The following is a 19,619-nucleotide window of genomic DNA, read 5'->3' on the forward strand; positions in this document are numbered from 1 at the left end:
CTGGAGAGGAAGCTCTTCGTGGACCTGACATGGTAGTGGAGAGTAGTCCTTTGCCGTTGCCAGTATTAAAACTATGCGCCCTACAGAGGAAGGGTGCCTATCGGTAAGCATCTGGGTATGTAACCCATCACAAGCTTTTGTCAAGTTACATTAGCAGCTTTGGCTTGAGGCGAGACATCTGTAAAGCAATCATGACTTGTCCTCCTCTTCCCCACCAATTCTAGACAAGGCAGGTCCTTGAAAGAACAAATCTGTAAGCCACAAACAAGTGGACATGATGACCATATTAGTTGTGGACATAAACCCAGGGCGGCAGCAGCAGCAGCAACTTGCTCCTTCAGCTCCCTGGACACAGGCTTGACCTGAAAAAACTCATTCCAAAAGAGCGGTAATCCAAAAAGTCAAATCTACTGTAGGACGCTTTACTGACTCATAGGAGGAGAGCTGGGCTGGCTTTTAAAGCATGAAATTGTCCATTGTGGCTGTTGGGTTTTATCTTTACTTCCTCGCTAAATTGTTCGGCCCTCCTTGCTGCAGTCAGTGCTTCCCATCACGAGCTCAGGAGAGGCAGTGAGGAATAGTTGGATGATGTTTTTCTGCAGAACAGTAGGACGGGCAGGCCCAGCCTTAGGGGACGATGGGGACAGGAGGTGCCTAGCTAATAGAGTTATCAAGTTCAGTGGGGAAACCTGAACTACAGCTCTCAGGAGGCATTCCCTTCCCAGAGGCAGATGCAGTGCATTGTTGAGAGACTCAAAACAAAATGCACTAAATTCAGAATGGCAAAACGTTTTGGTTCCTTTGAAAACACTGCAATTTCCTAAGCAACATTGGCTTTTTTTTTTTAAGCACTCTTCACTTTGGAAATTTTTTAAAAAATATTTCAACTCTCAACTCTAATTTAGGATGAAAACCAGTGATGAAGTTGTTGGAATTTTCCACAAGCAAAAAATTCTGATTTGTTTTTTTTCTGAGCTCATCTTTAAAAATTGAGGTAGCTGCACTTGTTTCTGTGAAGTGCTTTGATATCCATGGATGAAAAGAACTATAGAAGTGCTAATTATTGTCATACTGGTTTTAATTATTCTGTCATACTGATGGAGCGACTGCCAGTTTTCAGCCAGCAATGTTTTTTTACAAGATGTTGTCCAGTCTACAGTTTTTGTAGAAACAGTGAGATACTTCTTTTAATTGTTTTAAAAGAAAGAAAAAAACCCCAAGAAAATCCTCTCCGTGCTCAGCAGCTGCTACAATTCTCTCATGGAAGTTCAAATCTGCCTGCATTTGTACAGGATGTTAGTATCAGGACGGTAATGAAGAGAGGAGATTGAAAGCTTCAATTGCTACATACTAGGGAGAAAACAGTGGGAATTGCTAGCAAGGGTGAGACGCTCTGAAATTTCCTGTATACAATAATTTAAAATGGAAAATGCGGTTTTCAAAAATTTGGCAAAGGTGTGATTTTCATCTCTTTTATTATTGCTGTCCTTGTTATTTATTTGCAGTATGTTTTATTCTTTCTCTGGGAAGGTCTAAACGAAGTACGTATTTCCAGTCAGCTCAAACCGACTCAGCTGAACTGTTTTAATTCAAACAGTTCACGGATAAACTTTGTTTATCCAGCAGTATCGCCGTCTCTCACGGGAGCTGTAGTTTACAGGGCGCTCTCCTCTCTTTTCAGCCATTCAGCCTGGCTGTGCTACAACCCCCCTAGGGCATCACTGCCTTATCCAAGGCCAGGGCCATGTCAGTGGAGTCCCATGGCAGCACTAGAGGTATGTGTTTATCCCTACAAAACTACCCAGCAAAGATCTGGGTGGTTTACTGAGGTTACTCCAGCAAAGGCAGAGTACCTGGCGAGACACAGCCAGAGCAGCGTTAAGTACTGGCTGGAGCTTAACGCATAACCTAAGGGAGGATTTAGGACCAGGGAAACAGTGTGCACAAGCCTATCTAGGGTGTTCTGTTCTCCGGGTGGAATTAGCTGTGCCATGATTTCACTGAAGGAAAGGAACAGAAGAGGCCAACTGTTAGTGAGCTCAGCTATTGACCTAGTATGAACCAGGACATCTGTGAAAATCGGCTATAGTTATTCATATTACACAGCCATCCCCCATGGGACAAGAAGTTGCCACGCAGAAAGGACATCAGTGGACATGAGTGGGTAACTCAGCTCCGGAGGTGTTGCAATTTGGTGCAGGCACTCTCTGTCTGTGCAGTTTCTGGGAGTAAGATGGAGCTGTGCAGAATTCTTCATAACTGCATTATGCCTTTTAGAGAAAGAGCACTTGCAGAAGACACAACTGGCATTGGTGGGTCACTCCCTCACTGTCATGGCTTTGTGTCCCCCCGTATCAGCAAACGGTTATCTAGGGCAAGCAGTGACTCTTCAAGACTGACACTGGGCAGTTGGTCTCCTTAAAAAGGTAACAGTGATACTCCTTTTGGAGAAGAGACTTTTCCCTGGTCTGGCAAATGATCTGTCAGATTGTTAAAACACAGAGGTGACTTGCTTTTTCCCCGCTTGCGCTCTTTGCTAGCTTTCTGTTTATTTCCAGGGAAGTAGTCTAGTTCCTCAATGCCAACGTGATGTGGCAAATGGAAACCTAAGCAAAGTCTTAAACATCCAAGTCCTTCCACACATGTATTCTTCGTTTGGGAGGGGAAAAAAAAAAGGTTATGTATGTAAAAGCTTTTCATGCAGTAAGCAGCAATATTGCATTGGTTTTTAATAATATGAAGCAGAAAGATTTGCTCTATCACTGCAGTTACTACTCAGTTGTTGCCTAGGGATTAGGAGGCTTTTAAACAGATAATATACAGTTATTTCTCCTGTCCTGGAGAGAGCCTGGTGGTTCTCCATGTGAGTCGGCTGTAAAGCAGAGGAAGCACACACAGTGAATGTGTCACCTGGGCCTCGAGAGCCTCTTTTAGACTCTGTGACAGTGATTTGGTGCCTGACAACTAGATCTGTGGCCTGGTGACATCCAGGTGACTGTCCTGCCTGAGCAAGGAAATAGGCAGAAGCAAGAATGCAATTTCTTGTTCAGTGAGTTGCACAGAGAAACAGTGCAAAGGAAACAAAGAATATATGGGGACCAGTCTGTACCCCGAAGGGGCAATGGGTATATTTAAATTGTTATTGCTCAGCAGAGGTGAGAAAGTTTCCTTTGGAATCAATGTTGAAAACCGTATTTTGAGTCTTGTAAAGGCAGCTTGCAGATTTGGGGAAATCCTACCAAATTCTTTCATTTCGGAAGGAAAAAACAGACTGGATTTACAAAGGTACTGGAACAGGTAGTGTCGTCTTTCCTACCATATGGTCAGAAGTCAGGAACGAAAGCAAGACAATTTCTGGATGTACGTTGATTTGTCTGTGTGGATTGACACGCAGCAGTTGAAACCCTGCCAGCCTGCCGGCAGGCCTCCACTTTCCTGTGTCCAGGATCAGGTCCATCCTATCAACTTTTGTTACTCTAATCATGGGCACGAAGAAACGTGATGCTGAATGTGACTCTACAGAGAGCTGCACCTGCAGTTTGGCTCCTGGCCTTGGAGTCTTTTTGCCAAGAGTGTTTACTGGAGGAATGAAGAGATAGAAAGTACATTATAGCCGCATCAGCAGTATGTCAACTTCAGGTGGGTTTGCCAACATAGCTAAACCTTTAGATCTTTCTCATGGGAGCTTTAAGGTGAAGCTGTCTTTGGGGGGCATGTATTAACAGCCTAATGAAAACAAGGCAGTATGGTTTTAATGTATGTTAAGTGTAATGGCAAGAAGTAGCCTAAGGTTTAACTGATTTTTAATACATCATGGAAGCATACTGCCTTATTTGTGCTAAGCTGTTAATACACTTTAGCTAGTTAAATACGTGTTCTTTGCACTTCCTAAATCCCGCTATGGACAGGGCCAGTAAGAGTAATTTTCTTAAAAGAAATCTATACCAAGTTAAAATCCTAAATGCAGGTCTTGAGTAGAGTTTTCCTTTCTTTTGAAGAATCTAAGTCTTACTATGGGCTTCCTCTATTTCCTTCTGAGGAGGTCTGGTGAGGGAGTAGTAAGTTTTTTTTTTTTAAAATGTTTTTTTCTTCTTTATTTCTCATTGGTTATATTCCAAGTGTTGTTAAGAAATAATCAGAAAGCATTAATCGTTTCTCAGACTGGTCTAAGAAAAAAGGAGAGAATCTACAAATAATACTAAATGGGTTTGGGTTTTTCCTGAAACACTTCCTAGTCTTAAACTTTTATTTCCCTTTACCTTAATTTTCCGAAGTTTACTGTTCTGACTTAGTATCACTGTGACTTAGTTGCTGTGGTTGCCAGATGAGTCATCAAAACAGCTTTGCATCTTTCAGGGGATGCTACTGTTTGGCATTCTCTGCCATGCTGGCAAAATAGTCAGGGGAGATGAGAGCTATAACCTGCTGGGGAAAGTTGTTCTGAACTGCTGGATTCAGGGAATCAGATAAAGTGGAGCAGCTTGCGCATCCTTTTTGGGTTTGCCATTACAGCTTCATTAGCTCCACAACCATATTCCAGTCACAAAATATTTCTCTCTATATACCCAACCCCATACAGCTATCCAAACATGTGGCAGCTTTATGGAAAGATACTACAGGAACTAGAAACAAGGGACTCTGGCTTCACTTTGTAAAAGCTCTTGGGTGTGGAGCTAAGCAAAGAGTCATCTGTCCGATACTAGTGACATCTTGAATCTTTCTGTTTACTAGATGTATTCAGCTCCCAACAGAACACTGCACATTCCCCAGTCATCAAAGCGTTGACTATCTTGGCCAAGGTGTTCAAACAGTGTGTTTTAAGATTGGCTCCTGGGAGCGAGGAGATCTTTGGAAAGCTTGAGAACCATACTGTAAGTTACATGGAAGACTTGATCTCCAGATGAAACAGGGTTTTTCTGTCCCTTCTGTCTGGGCTGATTTGTTTTGCCTTCTTGTTGTAAGCATTATTCCCTGACAAAAAGAGCACAGAGCTTAAAACTTTCTTTTTTCTATTCAGTCATCCCAGTAGGTTGGAATATCCCGTATGCTTGCTCACGCACACGCGTGCACACACAGAGCATGATGGTGTCATCTGCCCCTTTCCACAAAGGACTGTACCCTGAACCTCCCTCAGCAGAGTTCTTTCCTGATGGACTTTGCAGCACCTGGTATATCACCCACAGCTCTGCTGTGCTGTGTAAGTGGAGTGGGGAGAGTTCACCCTGTGTTAAACCTAAATGCTTTGTGCAATTCTCTGTGCCAGCAAGAGCAAACCATCTTTTCGATCCAAACATTTAAGCTGTAACGCATTCCCACAAAGAGAACTGCTTCATGGAGCTTTCTTACTGGAAAGCTTTGAGGGACTACAACCACATTACATATTAAGTGTTGATTTTTTGCAGTTTCCTGTAGACATTTTTGAGTGCTCGTGGTCTTTCTCTGCTTCAATCAACAGTGCTTCATTAGCACAGTGGCATAGAAAGCTGTCCACTACAGAGCCCTCATCAGAGTCTGGCTCGGAAGAACATAAAAGCAGCAGGGGCTATTTGGAGGCTTTCTGTTACCTCTGTAAACATCTGCATGACTGCTGTCAGCATTCACTTACAGACATCATGTTTACCAAAATGCTTAAATTTCACTTCAACTTCAGATGTGGTTCCCTTGACTTTGCTTTTGTGATATTAGTGCAAATTTGTTGGCATGATGCCTTTCAGTGAGTAGTCACGAGTCCTGTATTATCAGCAGTGTGACTCAATGCACAAATATTTTTGCGTGGGTATCCTTGCTACTTGCTGAACCTTGACCCTTGCTTACAAATATCTCAATCTTTCAGCCATGGAACAGAGGCTGAAAATTTTGGTTGGTATGAGCAATGCATCCTCAAGCACCATCAGAGGTATAATGTGAACAAGGCATCGACTTTTCATGAAGCACTCATCAAACAATTAGCAGCAGTGGACAGATTTGTTTCAGAAGTTCTTGAGCAGTGGCGGGGGTGATCTGCATGGGATATGTTGCTTGTGGCTAGGAGTTTGATCAGTTTGGCCTCTTGGTGTCTGAGTTTTATTGTTGATTGAATGATGGCGATAAGACACAGCAATTTGTAATTACAGTATATTCAGCTAGTGCAGGTATTTCCCAGGGAAATATTTTTGTGTGTCCATATTTGTCGGGGGTCTGCAGAGAGTTTGTCTGAAATCAGAGGAAGAAGCTTTTCAAAAGCTTACATTATTGTATATACTCCATTTTGTCCTTTAGTAGAGGGGAGGAAGGGAAGGGTCCGGAACTAATCTGAACTTCCAGAGAGCCAAATCTGTTTGAACCCCAGTATCCTCTTTCCTGCTAGCTAGAAATTCCCTTTCTCCTCACAGGGTGCTTAACGGATCTTCCTGTAAGGTCTTCATCTGCTTCTCGGCACTGGAGGGTTGGCCCAGCTAGTGACAAGACAGAGACAGGGCATGTCAGCGCTCTCTGGCATTACGTTCACTCAGGTGGCTGCTTGGTATGTCCCAAACACACAGTCAGTACAGAAGTAATTGCTGGGTTTGGGAACATGGGAACCTAGAGCTAGCTGCACCCTAGTCCTACTAGCAACTGACTTTTGCTTTTGGTACGTAGCCTTTTTTCCTGTCATCCCCTGGGAGTTTTTTTTAACAAATAGCAGTGACAGTAGAGACCTAAAATGTAGCTCTTTCTGTGGTACGTTATCTCTTTAGACTTCGGTCTCTTACTGTTGGACATACAAATCCTTTTGGGTGTTGGGAACCATTCAGAGGTAAGTGGAGATGTCCCATTGAACATTGTGTGTGTGACAAGAGGGGACTGGTTTAAGGTACCTGCTCCCCTTTTTCTGTCGTGTAATTCCCTGCAGATACACGTGGGCAGAGAGATTCTGTAAGAAGACGGGCTTCCTGCTGGCTTTGGTTCTTGCGTTCTTCTCTGCAGAAAGTGTTTCATGAATAGGGACTTTAGTCCAAACACTGCTTTCACTTCGTATTGTGTTCTAATAATATCACACAAGTGACATGAAATGGCTTTGATCATAGGGAGTAAATGCCACCAAATATTCTTCTTCCTGCAGCCTTTTCCTTGCTGCATTAAAAATTCATGGGCAATAGCAGCAGCTTCTTTTCAGGACTTTGCTACATCAGCAGATGGGGAGAGTGGGCAGGAATACCAGGGCACGTTGATGGACAGAACAGGGGTGTCCTGACAGAGCTGGGAACGGGAGAAATTTGCGCTTAATTTGCTTATGCTGAGTCTGTCTGAGGCCAGTCAGATTCACTGTTTGTTCCTCACTTTGATGAGCAATGAACTTACTGGAAAATTGTTGTAATTCAGTTAAATGGATGTCAATTTGAAGGCATGCCTTAATTTCTGTGTTTGCTTTGTTCTTTGTATTGCGCTCATTCTCCAGCCAAGAGGCAGACTCGAGGGGAAATCATAGCCCCACTGAAATAGGTGGCAAAGCTCTACATGATTGTATCAGTGCCAGGATTCGTCCAAGGGGCCTCTGCCTGTCAAGATTGCCTTTGACATCTCAGATACTGATAGATGACTTCAATGGGAAAATTCTTTGACCTTTAGGCTCCATCCTCATCAGATCAGTAGACTGCAAGGGCTTACTTGAGCAGATACCTCCCTGCATTTGGCCAGCAGTGTTTTACCATCCCAAGCCTGTAAAAAGCTTTCCTGCCACCTCCTTCATGCTGTATACTTACTAGCCAAAAAGTGCCTCTGGCAAACCATTGTCACCATTGTTTCTCGTGACTGTATGTGAAAGTCGTAGTCCTACCAAAAGCTCAGCAGCAGATGCTCGAGTGACTCAAAGCCCTCTGTTTCACAAATTCAGGCTCTCCCTGGATTCCCACTTAGTCTGGCAAACACAGGATGATTCTTTGCAGACAGAAAAAATAAGGTGAAAATGTCTCACGGACAACGACTTTGACTTAAAAGTAATCGGTGATAGATATTCCCTAAGGACACTTGAGGTAGCCTCACCCACAAGTGCTATAGATTTGGTATCTGGAGTTCATCTTCCAGTCCATTCCTGTATCAGTGGACAAGTAATGAAGCGTGGAAGTGCCTTACTCGTAGCTCCATCTCATCATCAAAGGTTTTCTTTGGGCTTTTCTTTGTTACTCTGCTCCGGTCTGATCCAACTGTAGTGATTTTTTCACATGCTCTGCCTTTGTTCAGCCAGCTGCCAGGGTGCTCTGACCAACCTGCTCTTTGTCCTTCCCTGATCTTTGCCTGCTGGAAGAAGCCAGCAGGCTCATTACAGTATTCAAAAAATACTGGTGTGTTGTATAAATTAGGAAGGTAATGAAGTGTTACTGAAGACCAGGACTATGCACAAATCCCCAGGGGTTTTAGAGGAAGCAATGCTTCCGTTCCTGTTTGGGTTGTCGGCTCTTTGTTTCATAAAGCCCTGCAAGCTGCTGCATCTAACAGGTTGCTGGAACTGAGTAAATTATCAGTAGAAGGGGTGCATGACCTCTGCTTTAGGGAGCTATTTCAGGATGTGTGCATAACTCATCCAGCCTAGCATGAGCAATGTTGTAAGCAGGAGTTCAGAGAAGAATTTCTGTTCCTCAAGAGTTACTGCTTTGTCTGATAGATATTGCTTCGTCTGAGCAGCTTGCAATTATGTCCACACTCAAGTTTGTTTTGCCTCATCCAAGTTGATTTAAACATGAGCTGGGATGAGACTGAATCAGGGCAGTTCCGAGACAGGGTTCTGCTGCTGCTGCAAGCAGTGAAGCCCACGGGCCATAGACCTGCACTGCCGCTGCATCCAAGCACAGGACTGTGCTGAAGGCTCCTTGGTCCCGTCTAACAGAACAAGCTCCTGGAATCACCTCCAGCAAAATCCCTCCTCTCCCTGAAAAGCCACCTTATTCCTGCATCTCTTGGTGGGCAGGTCCTCCATCCTTCCCTCCTTCAAACTCCTACTTCCCCCTTCCTCCTGCTTAGGCTTGGACCTAAAGTTCCCACTCCTGGCCCTACTTGTGTGCTATCTGGCCTCATCCCAGGACAGTCCTATTAATGTAGCAACTGCCAGCTCTCTTAGAGGCTGGTGAAAATACCATTTCCCTCTCTGGCATTAGGTGTTGGGCATTTGTGGCAAAGTGTCGGGCTAGAAACGAAAGCAGTACAAAGTGAGACTCAAACAGGTACAGCGTAATTTTTCAAGGAGATGGTATCTAACAACAGATGACCATTTAATCTAAGCAGACAAAAGAACGATTCGATTCAGTGGCTGGATGATAAAGGAAATAATGCTTGGGCTTAAAACAACATGAAAAATTCTTAACCTGAGATGGTAATTAATCATTAAACCCACTGACGTAGGGTAGATCTCTGCAGTTGGGGCTGCTTAAACTGAAGCTGAGAGCCTTTCTTTAACAAGGTGGTCTGGCTGAGCCACTGGTTGTGGCTTCTTACCAGAGAAGTGGATGAGTTTCTGTGGCTTGGGGCAGGCAGCTGGACACGATGATCTGAGAAGTCCCTCCTAGGTTTAAAATGTCTGAATATGACTGAGCCTGACAGAAACAGGGCATGGGAGCAACTTCAGAAAGGAAAAGAAACTTGAAAATACCAGAGTGAGAAGACTGGAGAAAGGAGCAGAGAAGTAGTGTGGAAAAGGGGAAAAGAAAAGCTGAAACCTTGGAAAGTAACATTGAAAGAGTGGGCAGGCACTAATTCCAAATGCTGTTGCAGAGATGTCCCTGACCTCTAGCCTGAAAGAATGGTAGTAACTGAGGCTGTGTCTGTGAGCCTGTTCTCTTAGCTTGTCATCTCGAAAATCTGGACAAGTTAAAGATGAGTTTTGCTCATTTTCAGATCTGAACACAGTGAAATGATTGGACGTGTTTTTCAGAAGCGTGAATTCAGGCAGGTCATAGTTTCAAAGGGACCCTTCTCCAAATTTCTGCATACAAATTTCTTTCTCAGCTTGTTGTGCATGAGGATTTCTGACAGTGCCTGGTTTCCTGATAGCATCACAAATCTTGAGAATCTTTCTTGTCTCACTGAAGGCCTCAGCTTAAGTTTCATAAAAAGGTATGTGGGAGCTTCTGTAACGGACAAGAAAATGCACAGCACAACAGCCTGCCGCACTCTATTCTTCACAATAAAATTAATTCTCTGGTGATGATGAATGTGTAGCATGTATCATTTCAGCAAGACTTTGGAGCTCTCTTCCGAATCATCGCTGTCAGAATGATTATTCTCATCCATTAGCATTGTATTGAGAACTCCACGCCAGAGCAGGTCATTGAATATACAGCAAGGCTCAGCAGAACGGCTTTGACCATCTCTTCCTGTCTGCGGCGCTCCTAACATGCCTTGCAACTGCCAGGCAGCTGGTTTGGGGCCTGTTAGTGAGTACATTAGAAATAGATCATGCCCGGCATGTTCTGTAGGTTGTGTCTTGCAGGGGATTTCTGCATTGTACTGTCTGATCACCCCGCAGCCTTTGGTGCTTCATCCTTTGATTACTATTGGAAGCTAAGGGACCTCTACCACGTAGCTGGAAACTTTGACACGCCCTGAGAGACAGGACAATTTTAAACGGTTAAATTAGGCGTCTGCTCTGAAGTGCCCTCAAGAGAAGATTATCTCTCTGAGGGCAGAGGAAGCCTAGGGAGATTAGCTTTTTACGCCTTTGTGAATGCCTCATTAAGTGATTTACCCAAATTCACTGAGGAAATTGGGACTGGATATCTCCCAAGTCATCCTAGAACATCCCAACCTCTGGGTCATCCCTCTGCTTGTGTGTTGGGCGGGACCGTTAACTATTCTAGCCTCCTTCTGTGAAGTCAATCCTAATTACTTGTGCTGAGGGCTGTAAATATTCACCAGCATTGGGAAGAAAGTTTTTGGAGGATAGTAAGTCTAAGCAGATAGAGCTATTGCCTTCCTATGGGGAAGTGAATTGTTTAAAGACTTGTAGGGTTGAACCCTGACTTACAAATGTTACTTGACATTGGTGAACCAATGATTTCACTCCCAAATATAAAAAGAAAGATCTTGAAGCTGTCCTTAGTAGGAGGTATGGATTGCTTGTCTTGATTTGCATGCCTAACTCCTATAGCCACGTTTGGAAAATACAGGTCAACGTATTACCTTGTCCTGATGAGAAACATCAGAACTGGGATCACCTCTTTCCCTGCTTCTGATGCTGTGATCTGGCCTTCCTTGGGAGAACAGGTCACGCGGTTTCCCACCGGGGCTCCCGGCTCAGCCCGGAGATGTCAGGCAGCTCGGCTCCCGGTCACGCAGCAGGAGTCGCTGAGCAGCGTGGCCTCCCTTGTTTTCGAAGCTATTTGACACCCTCTGACAAACAGCAGCTGCAGAGCCCAGCTCTGAGATGTTGGTAAGGAAGTTGCTAATGATACCTGATCTGTCAGGGAAAAGGCAGCACCACCCTCTCGATGCTACTGATTGCTTTTATGCTTGTTGCATTTGTAAGGGCGGAAGGGCAACTTTTGTTTTAACTAAAAGGGAAGCACTCTCTGTTTCTTGTTCCTCTCAAGTGGGAAGGACCTGTTGCCAATGACTTTGTAGTTCTACAAGCACTTGCTGTGGTATCAACCAGTAATTAAGGCCACAGACTTGCAGTGCTAATTCTTTAATCGCACTTGGTCATATCCTAATGAAAAAAGGGCCTCTTCAGGCTGCTGTTTTCATCCTGCCTGAGCTTCAGATTTGGCCTTTCACTAAAGGTGAAACTTTCTGAAAGGTCTGAGCACAAAATCTCCTTATCCAGTTGAACAAGGTTTTCTCTTTCAAAGGTGATAACGCAGTTTTCTACCCACGCAGCCAAAAGTGGATGAACTTCAAAACTCAAGGCCAGGTGTTTAGCCAGTGGAAATCAGCATAGCTCTTTTGACAGTGGTGGTGACATGTCAGCTTACAGCAATTGAGAACCTGGCCCTTGGCCTTGAAATTGTCCACAGCAAGGCGATCAATTGTGAAGGCAGATCAATTGCATAGTAACAAGGTTACAAATTGGTGAAAATCAGCTATTGTTCTTCTACAGGAGGAAGTTCTGTTACAGCTCAGTGACTGCACTTAGAAAGAGGTGTTGTGCATGCATGTTATCACCCACAGTTACGACCTATCTGAGTGCTCTCAGTGCAATAAATCCTTCTACCTAATGAGGTCCTTACTTCAGAGGAAGCTTGTGCTTGTTGCAGTACATGTCTGGATGTGAGTCTCAGACCTAAGCTGGCTCTGATTTTTTCAGCATCAAAAGCCAGTTTAATTTATAGACTTGCAAAATATTCATAAAAACCATGTCTGTCTTAAAGCACATGCTGGAATGGTTACTTCTAGTATTAGAGTCATCATACACATATATTTTTCTCAAACTGCACAATTTTTACCTCTAACCTGTCCTCTGTAAAGTGCCTCGGGGATATGAATAAGTGGCATCAATGTTCCAGTCAGCACAGGATCAAGTTTGGTAGACAGCATCCTGTCCTTAGCAGACTTGCTTCTTTTTCAGTTGTCTCATGGACATTATTTCTCCACTCCTTCCAGCAGACTCTGGCCTGGTACAGATGGAGGCCGCTTCATCAGGCAGGTGTAGCTGAAGAAATGGGCAGAGTACGGCCTACATGACCTCCCTCTTTGAGGAGAAGGGCATTTACCACTGAAAGCCCACATCCTCTTCAATTTGTTGCTGGAGGCACCTGCTGCATTCAAAGGATTTTCCACCTCTCTCCTAGCCCTGCCTTTTCTCCCTCTCTTCTCCAGTGGCTCCCTGAATCCCAGGAACCAAAGGAGAGTGAAATGTACCTGCTTAGTAAAATGGAGTGGGATGGTGCCCTTGCACAGCAGGGTAGAAATGCGTGCATGTAAGAGCTGCAGGTACAGGAAGGGAGGAAGGAGAGATCACCACTCCCCTGCAGTGGTCCCTTAATCTTCCTCCCCTTGTGCTGAAACCCCTTTGGCTCTTCCCCGTTCCTCTCCGTAACTCCTCTGCCAATGCAACAAAATTGCATTTTCTCTGCATGGCTGAGAAGCTTTGAGCAGGCTCTGCTGCTGAGTACAGAGAGCAGTGTATCTTGACTAAACACGTTATAGCTCACAAAACATCATACGTTTTCACTCATCATTGCAGATACCCTGAATAAAGTCTCTAGATGCTTGGACTCTGCTGGCAGAGCAGGTATACAGTCCCCTTAAGACAATGATGTGGGTCATGAAAGGGTCTGGAGACTTGTGTGAGCAGTTCTCTTGTATTTTTCAGAAATGTCTTTTCCCTGATTCCAGCGAGATTTGGGAACAAGTCACCAGTTTTGCTGTGGTTGGTAGTGAATGAAAGTCAAGTGACAACAGTTTCCAGTTTGTGGTGTGAGCTGGTGAACCTCCCTTCAGCTCCTAGAGGGCAGCCATCCACATCATACGGATGGCTGTTGCAGTTGGCATTGCTTGAAGTTTCCATGGATTGCTCTTTGCCTTTAGCCATCTCAAATGCAAAAAAATCATCCCTGTTTGTGGCCAGAGTCCATGCTTTAAGCTTCTGTTGGCTCTCCATGAAAAGCAGATGGCACTTCAGGCTTGTACAATGTCAGTCCCTGAGTATTTCTAAAACTGAGCTGCCACACAGGTAGGCAGAGGTGACCCTGAGTACCAGTCCGAGAGCATCTCAGCACCACGTATCTCAGAGGAGGCTACCTACCCAGGGCCAGCATTGAGGGTCTCTCCTTTGGCCAGCTTAGATGTCTAGGCTGTGATGTCTTCAGCACATTTCCCTCAAAGCCAGGGAGACTAAGGCGAGCCAGGCTGTGTCTGCTCGTGCTGCCGTTTTCTTTCCAGCTTGCATGCAGAGCCATCCTGTACCCTTAGTGTGGAAATGCAGACACCATCCTAAGCCTGTCACCCAAGCGTTTCTGTGTGTCTTCAGTGGTGCCGTACAGCCTGCGCTCATCAAAGGGTGTTGCTCTAGGCCATGTTCCCTTTGAACACAGTGTAAATGTTTTGATTTGGAGGAGGGTGATGTGGTACCTGTAGGGCTGGGCTCACGCTGCTCCATCCATTCCTGATCTGCATAGTGACAAAATTTGGTCAGTCAGGCTGGCCCTGCCAGTCCCGCACCTACCCGGGCGTATTGGGAAATGGAGTTAAAGATGGCAGTATGGATTTGTGATGTCTGCACTCCGATTGTTTACCTGAATTTTTCCTCAAGTTTTTAGAAGGTAGGAAAGTTAGAAAGCAGACCTGCTGTTTCGTTATCTGCTTCCAGCAGGGGGAGATGGGTCCAGAGAGTTATTTCTTCTGGGAACACGTACAAAAATAACATTATTTATTTTACTCATGAGGCTCTCTCTTAGGATTTGTGTGATTTCTGCTTGTTTAGCCTTTTATGCCCAGGCAACCTCTTCCTTTTGCTTCTGTACGCTTCTAAAAGCAAATAAGACCTATCAGCTTTAGGTTTTGGTTTTTTCCTGAGGTTTACAAGACCCTCAAGGGAATTTCTTCCTCGTCTCTCTGTTTATTATGATTATTATTATTAAATAGTTATGCTACAGTGGTTCTAATAAGGATTGTATAAATGTGTAAGAAGATGACAACTTCCCCTGTACTTCCATCTTGGCAGAGGAGGACCTCTGAGTCCGCTGTGATGCACCCCACTTTGTAGGGAGACACGGCCATGTGCAATCCCACTTTGAGTCAGGATGTTACCGGGGACAGGATTCCTTCCTTCTCCCTCCCTGAAACCCCTTCTGTCGTTCTCTGTATAAAACATATTGGTGCCACTTTCCATGAACTATATTTAACTAAGCATTAAATTTAGATTTAACTGGATAGTTATTGCCTCCTAAGTAAATACTCTGCGATAAGGAAATATTTAGTGAGCTCTAGCAGTTGGGTGGCAGATGCTTCTTGCATTGCATAATAGTTAATCTTTGACAAATATGTTTTCCTTACTCCACTGGCATTTAATTAACATACAATAGCTCTTATTAAATGTAGATGAAACATATGTGGGAGACCCTTGTAAAAAGGATCCATGCAATGCTCTGACTTGCAAGAAGGGTGCGTTTCTACCATTGGTAACTTCATATGGGACTGAGTCTTTTAGCTGTACTCAAACTCTGTCACAAGAGTGCAGGGATTTCCTCTTGGTGATGCCCATCACCTGGGATGCCAGCAGCCTGATGGCATCTCTCTGTCCCTTGTGCTGTCCATTACACTAGAACAGTGGCCGCTAGTCTATTAGCAGCATAGTCGTCTTTAGAGCAATACCCTTGTCAGGTGAAATCTCTCTCTGCAGTAGCTTGGGAATGTCCAGCGTGTGGATTAACCCCCTAGCTCCTTCTCATTGCGCCCCTTCTCTGGTACCATCTGTGTTAAGTCTCCTGCAGGGAGAAATGTCTGAATCGGCTCACTCCTTGGCTTGAATACAAAGCAGTCATCTCTCTTGCTGCTGCATGCGTGGCACTGGAGCAGTGGTGTCATGACCTTAGCCCTTAATTCGTGGGCCTTTAACACATGCAGGGATTGTTTAAGTACTCATAGGCAGCACGGCCTTTCCATACCAAGGCTGCAGGGGCCAGTTTCTAGGGGTTCAGAAAGCAACTGGATGCATTCCTGGAAGAAGAAAATCAATCAAGGGCCATTAACTACAAAGACACTGCCACTGGCTGGGGACATGCCTTAGCCACAAATCATGGGAAATTGGAGAAGTGCTCTGGGGCAGTACCACTGCACGCCTGCCTTGTGTTCGTGCTCCACCCTAGGCATTGGCTTCAGGCTGTGCTCAGAGACAGGACGCAGGGTTAGAGGGACCTTTGATCTGATCCCATGTAGCCATTTGTATGACACAGAGCTATTCCCTATGTCTCTCCAGTTTGGTTCCACTGTATCCCCATAAGGCACTGAGGGCAGAGGTGAAGCAGGCAGCGTACAAGACCTGTTTTTTCCCTTCCTGCACCTGCATGCAGCAGCACTGTGACTGTGCAGGACAGCAGCTACCTCACAGCAGAGTTCCCCTCGGCTTCTCTTGCACCTGCTTCTCTGGACTCCCCTCAAACTACCTCTTCCCTCTTTGCTTCCCCCTCCCAGCCCTGCCGTGCTTTGGCCACAGAAGGGTTACGCTGGTGAAACATCCCTACGAGCAGTTCTCCTCATCTCTCCTGCAGGCAGAGGAGAACAGGCTGGGGGAATGGCAGGCAGGCATCAGCAGTAAAACATACGGCTTATTCCTCTCCATTAATTTAATCTCCCTTCTCTTGCAACGGTGCCGGTGATGGTATGTGAGCTGTGGGAGCGTTCCCGGGTGGGCAGTGCTGCTGCTGGGCTCGGGGCTCAGCTGCGGGCGCTGGCAGTAGGGGAGGACAGGCCGAGTATTCACACTGCGGGCAGCTCAATACCAGCATTGTCTCCGGTCCATCCCTCAAAGGCTGGGAAAGGAGGTGGGGGGCGGGAAGGGCTGAGTGGAGGGAGGGATGTACAACTGTTTATCTGGTGAGAGGAAAGTCTGAGAGGGGAAGAAGTGAGGTTTGAGGCTGCAGAGGCAGTTGCTAAGAATGCTGCTCTGTAAATCAGCTAGCTCGTGGCTTTGGGCCGCAGAGACAAGTTGTTTGCACTTTTGGCCACAGCTTCTTTGCCGCCCCCCGCGCCTTTTCTCAGTATTTTCTCTTGTGAATATTGGCCGTATGTTCCTCCATCCTCTCTGCCCCGCTCCCTGTGCCTCCCTCCCGCTCATCCTCTCCCGGCTGCTCCTGCCTTCTCTCTGCTTCACGATCTGCCTCTGCTTCCAGTTCCCCGGCTGCACTCCCCTTCTCCCTCTTTCCCCCATCCTTTCTCCAGCCCCCTCTGCCTCTCCCTCCTCCCCTTTCCAGCCCCCGTCTCCCTCGGGGCTTCCCCCCTCTGCTCTCCATCCCTCCTCCCCCCACATGCCCCCTCTCCCTGCTGCAGTGTCCCCCTCCTTCCCCTTCCCAGCGGCGGTCCGGCTCCTGAAGGCCCGGCCCGGCCGCCGCTGGAGCCGTTTCCCTGGCCGCCTGGGCAGCCCCGTTCCCCGGCGAAGGCGGGGGTGAGGGGGCGCGGGGCGGGCTGCGCCCCCCGGAGAGGGACGGGAAGCGCCGCTCGCAGCTCCCCTCCCGCGCTCGCCGCCGCCGTGGTGCTGAGCTGCCGTCTCACGAGTGAGGCTCCCTCCCTCCCTCCTCCCTCCTCTCTCTCTTTCTCTCTCCCTCCCTTCCTCCCTCCCTCGCTCCGCCTGGGAAAGTGGGTTAGGAAAGGAGCTCGGGGCTGGGAGGCTGCACAGCCGCGCACTGGAGCAGGACCATCCACTCGCGCAGCCCGGTGGCGCAGGACTCGTCTTGTTCCTTTTCATTTTTTTCCACCTCTCTCCATCACTCCAAACGGGTCGATTTAATTATAATTGTTTTTTAATTATTTTGTTACCTGACTTTTTTCTCTTGCCTTTTTTTTCTTTTTTTCTTTTCCTTTTTTAATTGAAGGTTGTGCTAAGACTTTTTTTTTTTTTTGAAAGCCTTTAAAAAAAGAAAAGGGGGGAAGAAGCCAGCAAGACACTGAAAAGAGCAAGAGAAAGTGGCAGCTAAGAAGGACTGTGAAATCACCTCCCCTTTCTGGGGCTGTCGATCAGAGCGAGAGTTGTACATTATTATTATTGTTTTTCTTTCTACATCTATCTATCCACATACACACGCAGAGAGAGAGAGAGCCAAGTACAGACAGTGAAACTCGACAAGACCAGCCATGGTAGCAAGGGCTCAGCCTGATCGGAAACAATTACCGCTGGTCCTACTGAGATTGCTTTGCCTTCTCCCTACAGGGCTGCCAGTCCGCAGCGTGGATTTTACCCGAGGTACCGATAACATCACCGTGAGGCAAGGGGACACAGCCATCCTCAGGTAGGGCGTCTTGCCAACTTTTCCTTTTCTATGTGTGCATCTATATTTCTGTGTATGCAACATATATGTTTGCAGTATAGATTTGTGTGTATATGTGTCTGTGAGAGTGTGTTGTTTTACCTCTCGAACTGCAGTAGCAGCAGCTGCTACAAACAAGCTCTGCGTGTGTGTTTGTGCTTTAATATAAAAAAAAATCACAAAGCTTTTGAAAACCTCTTGCCACCGCTCTCCTCTGTGTAGTGCTCTGGATCAAAAGAATTTCAGCGGGGAAAGATCTGTTTGTGTTAGCCAGCTCTCGTGAGCGTACATTTTCCACCAGCCCTGCAGTATCAATAGAGAAATCGAAAAGGGATCCAGCTGTGCTTGCCAGATGTTCCATTGATCTTCCCATACTTCTTTTTGTACCTTATGCAAAAACTTTATCCCTGGTGCTGCCAGAACTCTCAGGCAAGTTCTTTTGGGAAACTCTGGCTTTTAATTTTATTTATTTATTTTTCTGCCCTGTAAGGAGGGGAGATGGATACAGTAGTTGAAAACATTAGTGAAAAACCGGTGTAAGAGCTCTGACATTTATGAAGCTTGTATCTCATTCACTGTGTTGGGTTTTTTGCAGGGCTAAGTAAACGGGTGTATGCTGTGCCTGCGTGTCTGAGTGGTTGTGATGAGTGTGTCTTTGCACATGAAGCCTCATTCACTGGCATCATTGAGTGTTACATGTCTGTATTCATCGTGCAGGTTTTCTAAAGGTAGTTCTGAGACTTATTGGGCTTTCAGTTAGGAGCATCCCAAATACCTGAAATGCAGTCATCTCTTTCCTGTGGGTTTCTTTTTCAAATTCTGTCTTACTCAACTTACCTGCAGTAACTTCCCTGCTGAAGGAAATTCTGTGCGTGTGAGTGTGCGCACACGCTGTGTATTACGGCTATAAAACTACTGGACGTAATTTAAAATAAGTCTGTAATCTGTATGAGGAGCTGATAGTGCACAAACCCTGAAGCATCAAGGGAGCAATTCTCTAGGAAAGCTAACAGCAGCAGCAAAGTTTTCTTTCTCTTTCTCTGAAATAAATCCTGCTAGATGTCACCACATGGTCTGCTACACGATCCCCTGTGTCCTGCATCCCTCCCATTTCATGATAGAGGGGTATGTGAGTTAGCAAGATGGGATCAGGGAAGAAGGATGCTAGAAGAGGGATGTGTGTTTACGCGTATCACTTCTCTCAGCTCCCGTGTGCTGGGTTGTTTTGATCCTGGAATATCCGTTCAACAGCTTCCATTCCCCAGCTCTCCAGACTTGTTAACTCGCATGTAAGATTTATCCACACGGAGTAATAGGATTTACAGAGTAATTCATCTGCCTTGCATATGTGATGGAAGGGGTTTAGATGCGACATGGTAAACACCTAACAAGGGGTGTTGCCTCTGACTCCCAGCTTCTCTCCTCTCCCTTCCACTCACTAGCAATTCATATATCCCATTAACCCTTTTCTAGCAGGACTCCCAGCTGACTTATCCCATTTTTAAAGGCAAATCACTTCCATCAATCATTTATTTTGGAGGGGCTGCTCAGGCAGATGTTTGCCAGCATATGTTTGGTACATACAGCAGCAGACAAGTCATTAAGCTCACTTGCCCAGACAGGGGTCACTGGATTTCTATTTCCCACTTAACCTTGGAGCTTTTGAGTTTATCTAGATGCTGTGTGCTAGAGCTGCATTTGCAGCAGAGA

General features: G+C 45.8%; 1 protein-coding gene across 3 annotated transcripts in view; it reads left to right on the plus strand.

Annotated features, from left to right (window-relative positions):
- The window catches only part of LSAMP (limbic system associated membrane protein), a 1,016,803-nt gene that overhangs the window by 683,846 nt on the left and 313,338 nt on the right, over nt 1-19,619 (plus strand). For 2 of the 3 annotated variants that reach the window (XM_054808404.1, XM_054808411.1), the window contains exon 2: nt 17,813-17,891. In XM_054808404.1, the coding sequence (XP_054664379.1) occupies nt 17,813-17,891 (79 nt within the window). Of the gene's footprint in view, nt 1-17,255; nt 17,892-19,619 lie in introns of those variants that run through there. The other variant, XM_054808396.1, reaches the window with a different exon arrangement.

The sequence above is a fragment of the Grus americana genome, chromosome 1 (assembly GCF_028858705.1).
Source record: "Grus americana isolate bGruAme1 chromosome 1, bGruAme1.mat, whole genome shotgun sequence".
Lineage (NCBI taxonomy): Eukaryota > Metazoa > Chordata > Aves > Gruiformes > Gruidae > Grus > Grus americana.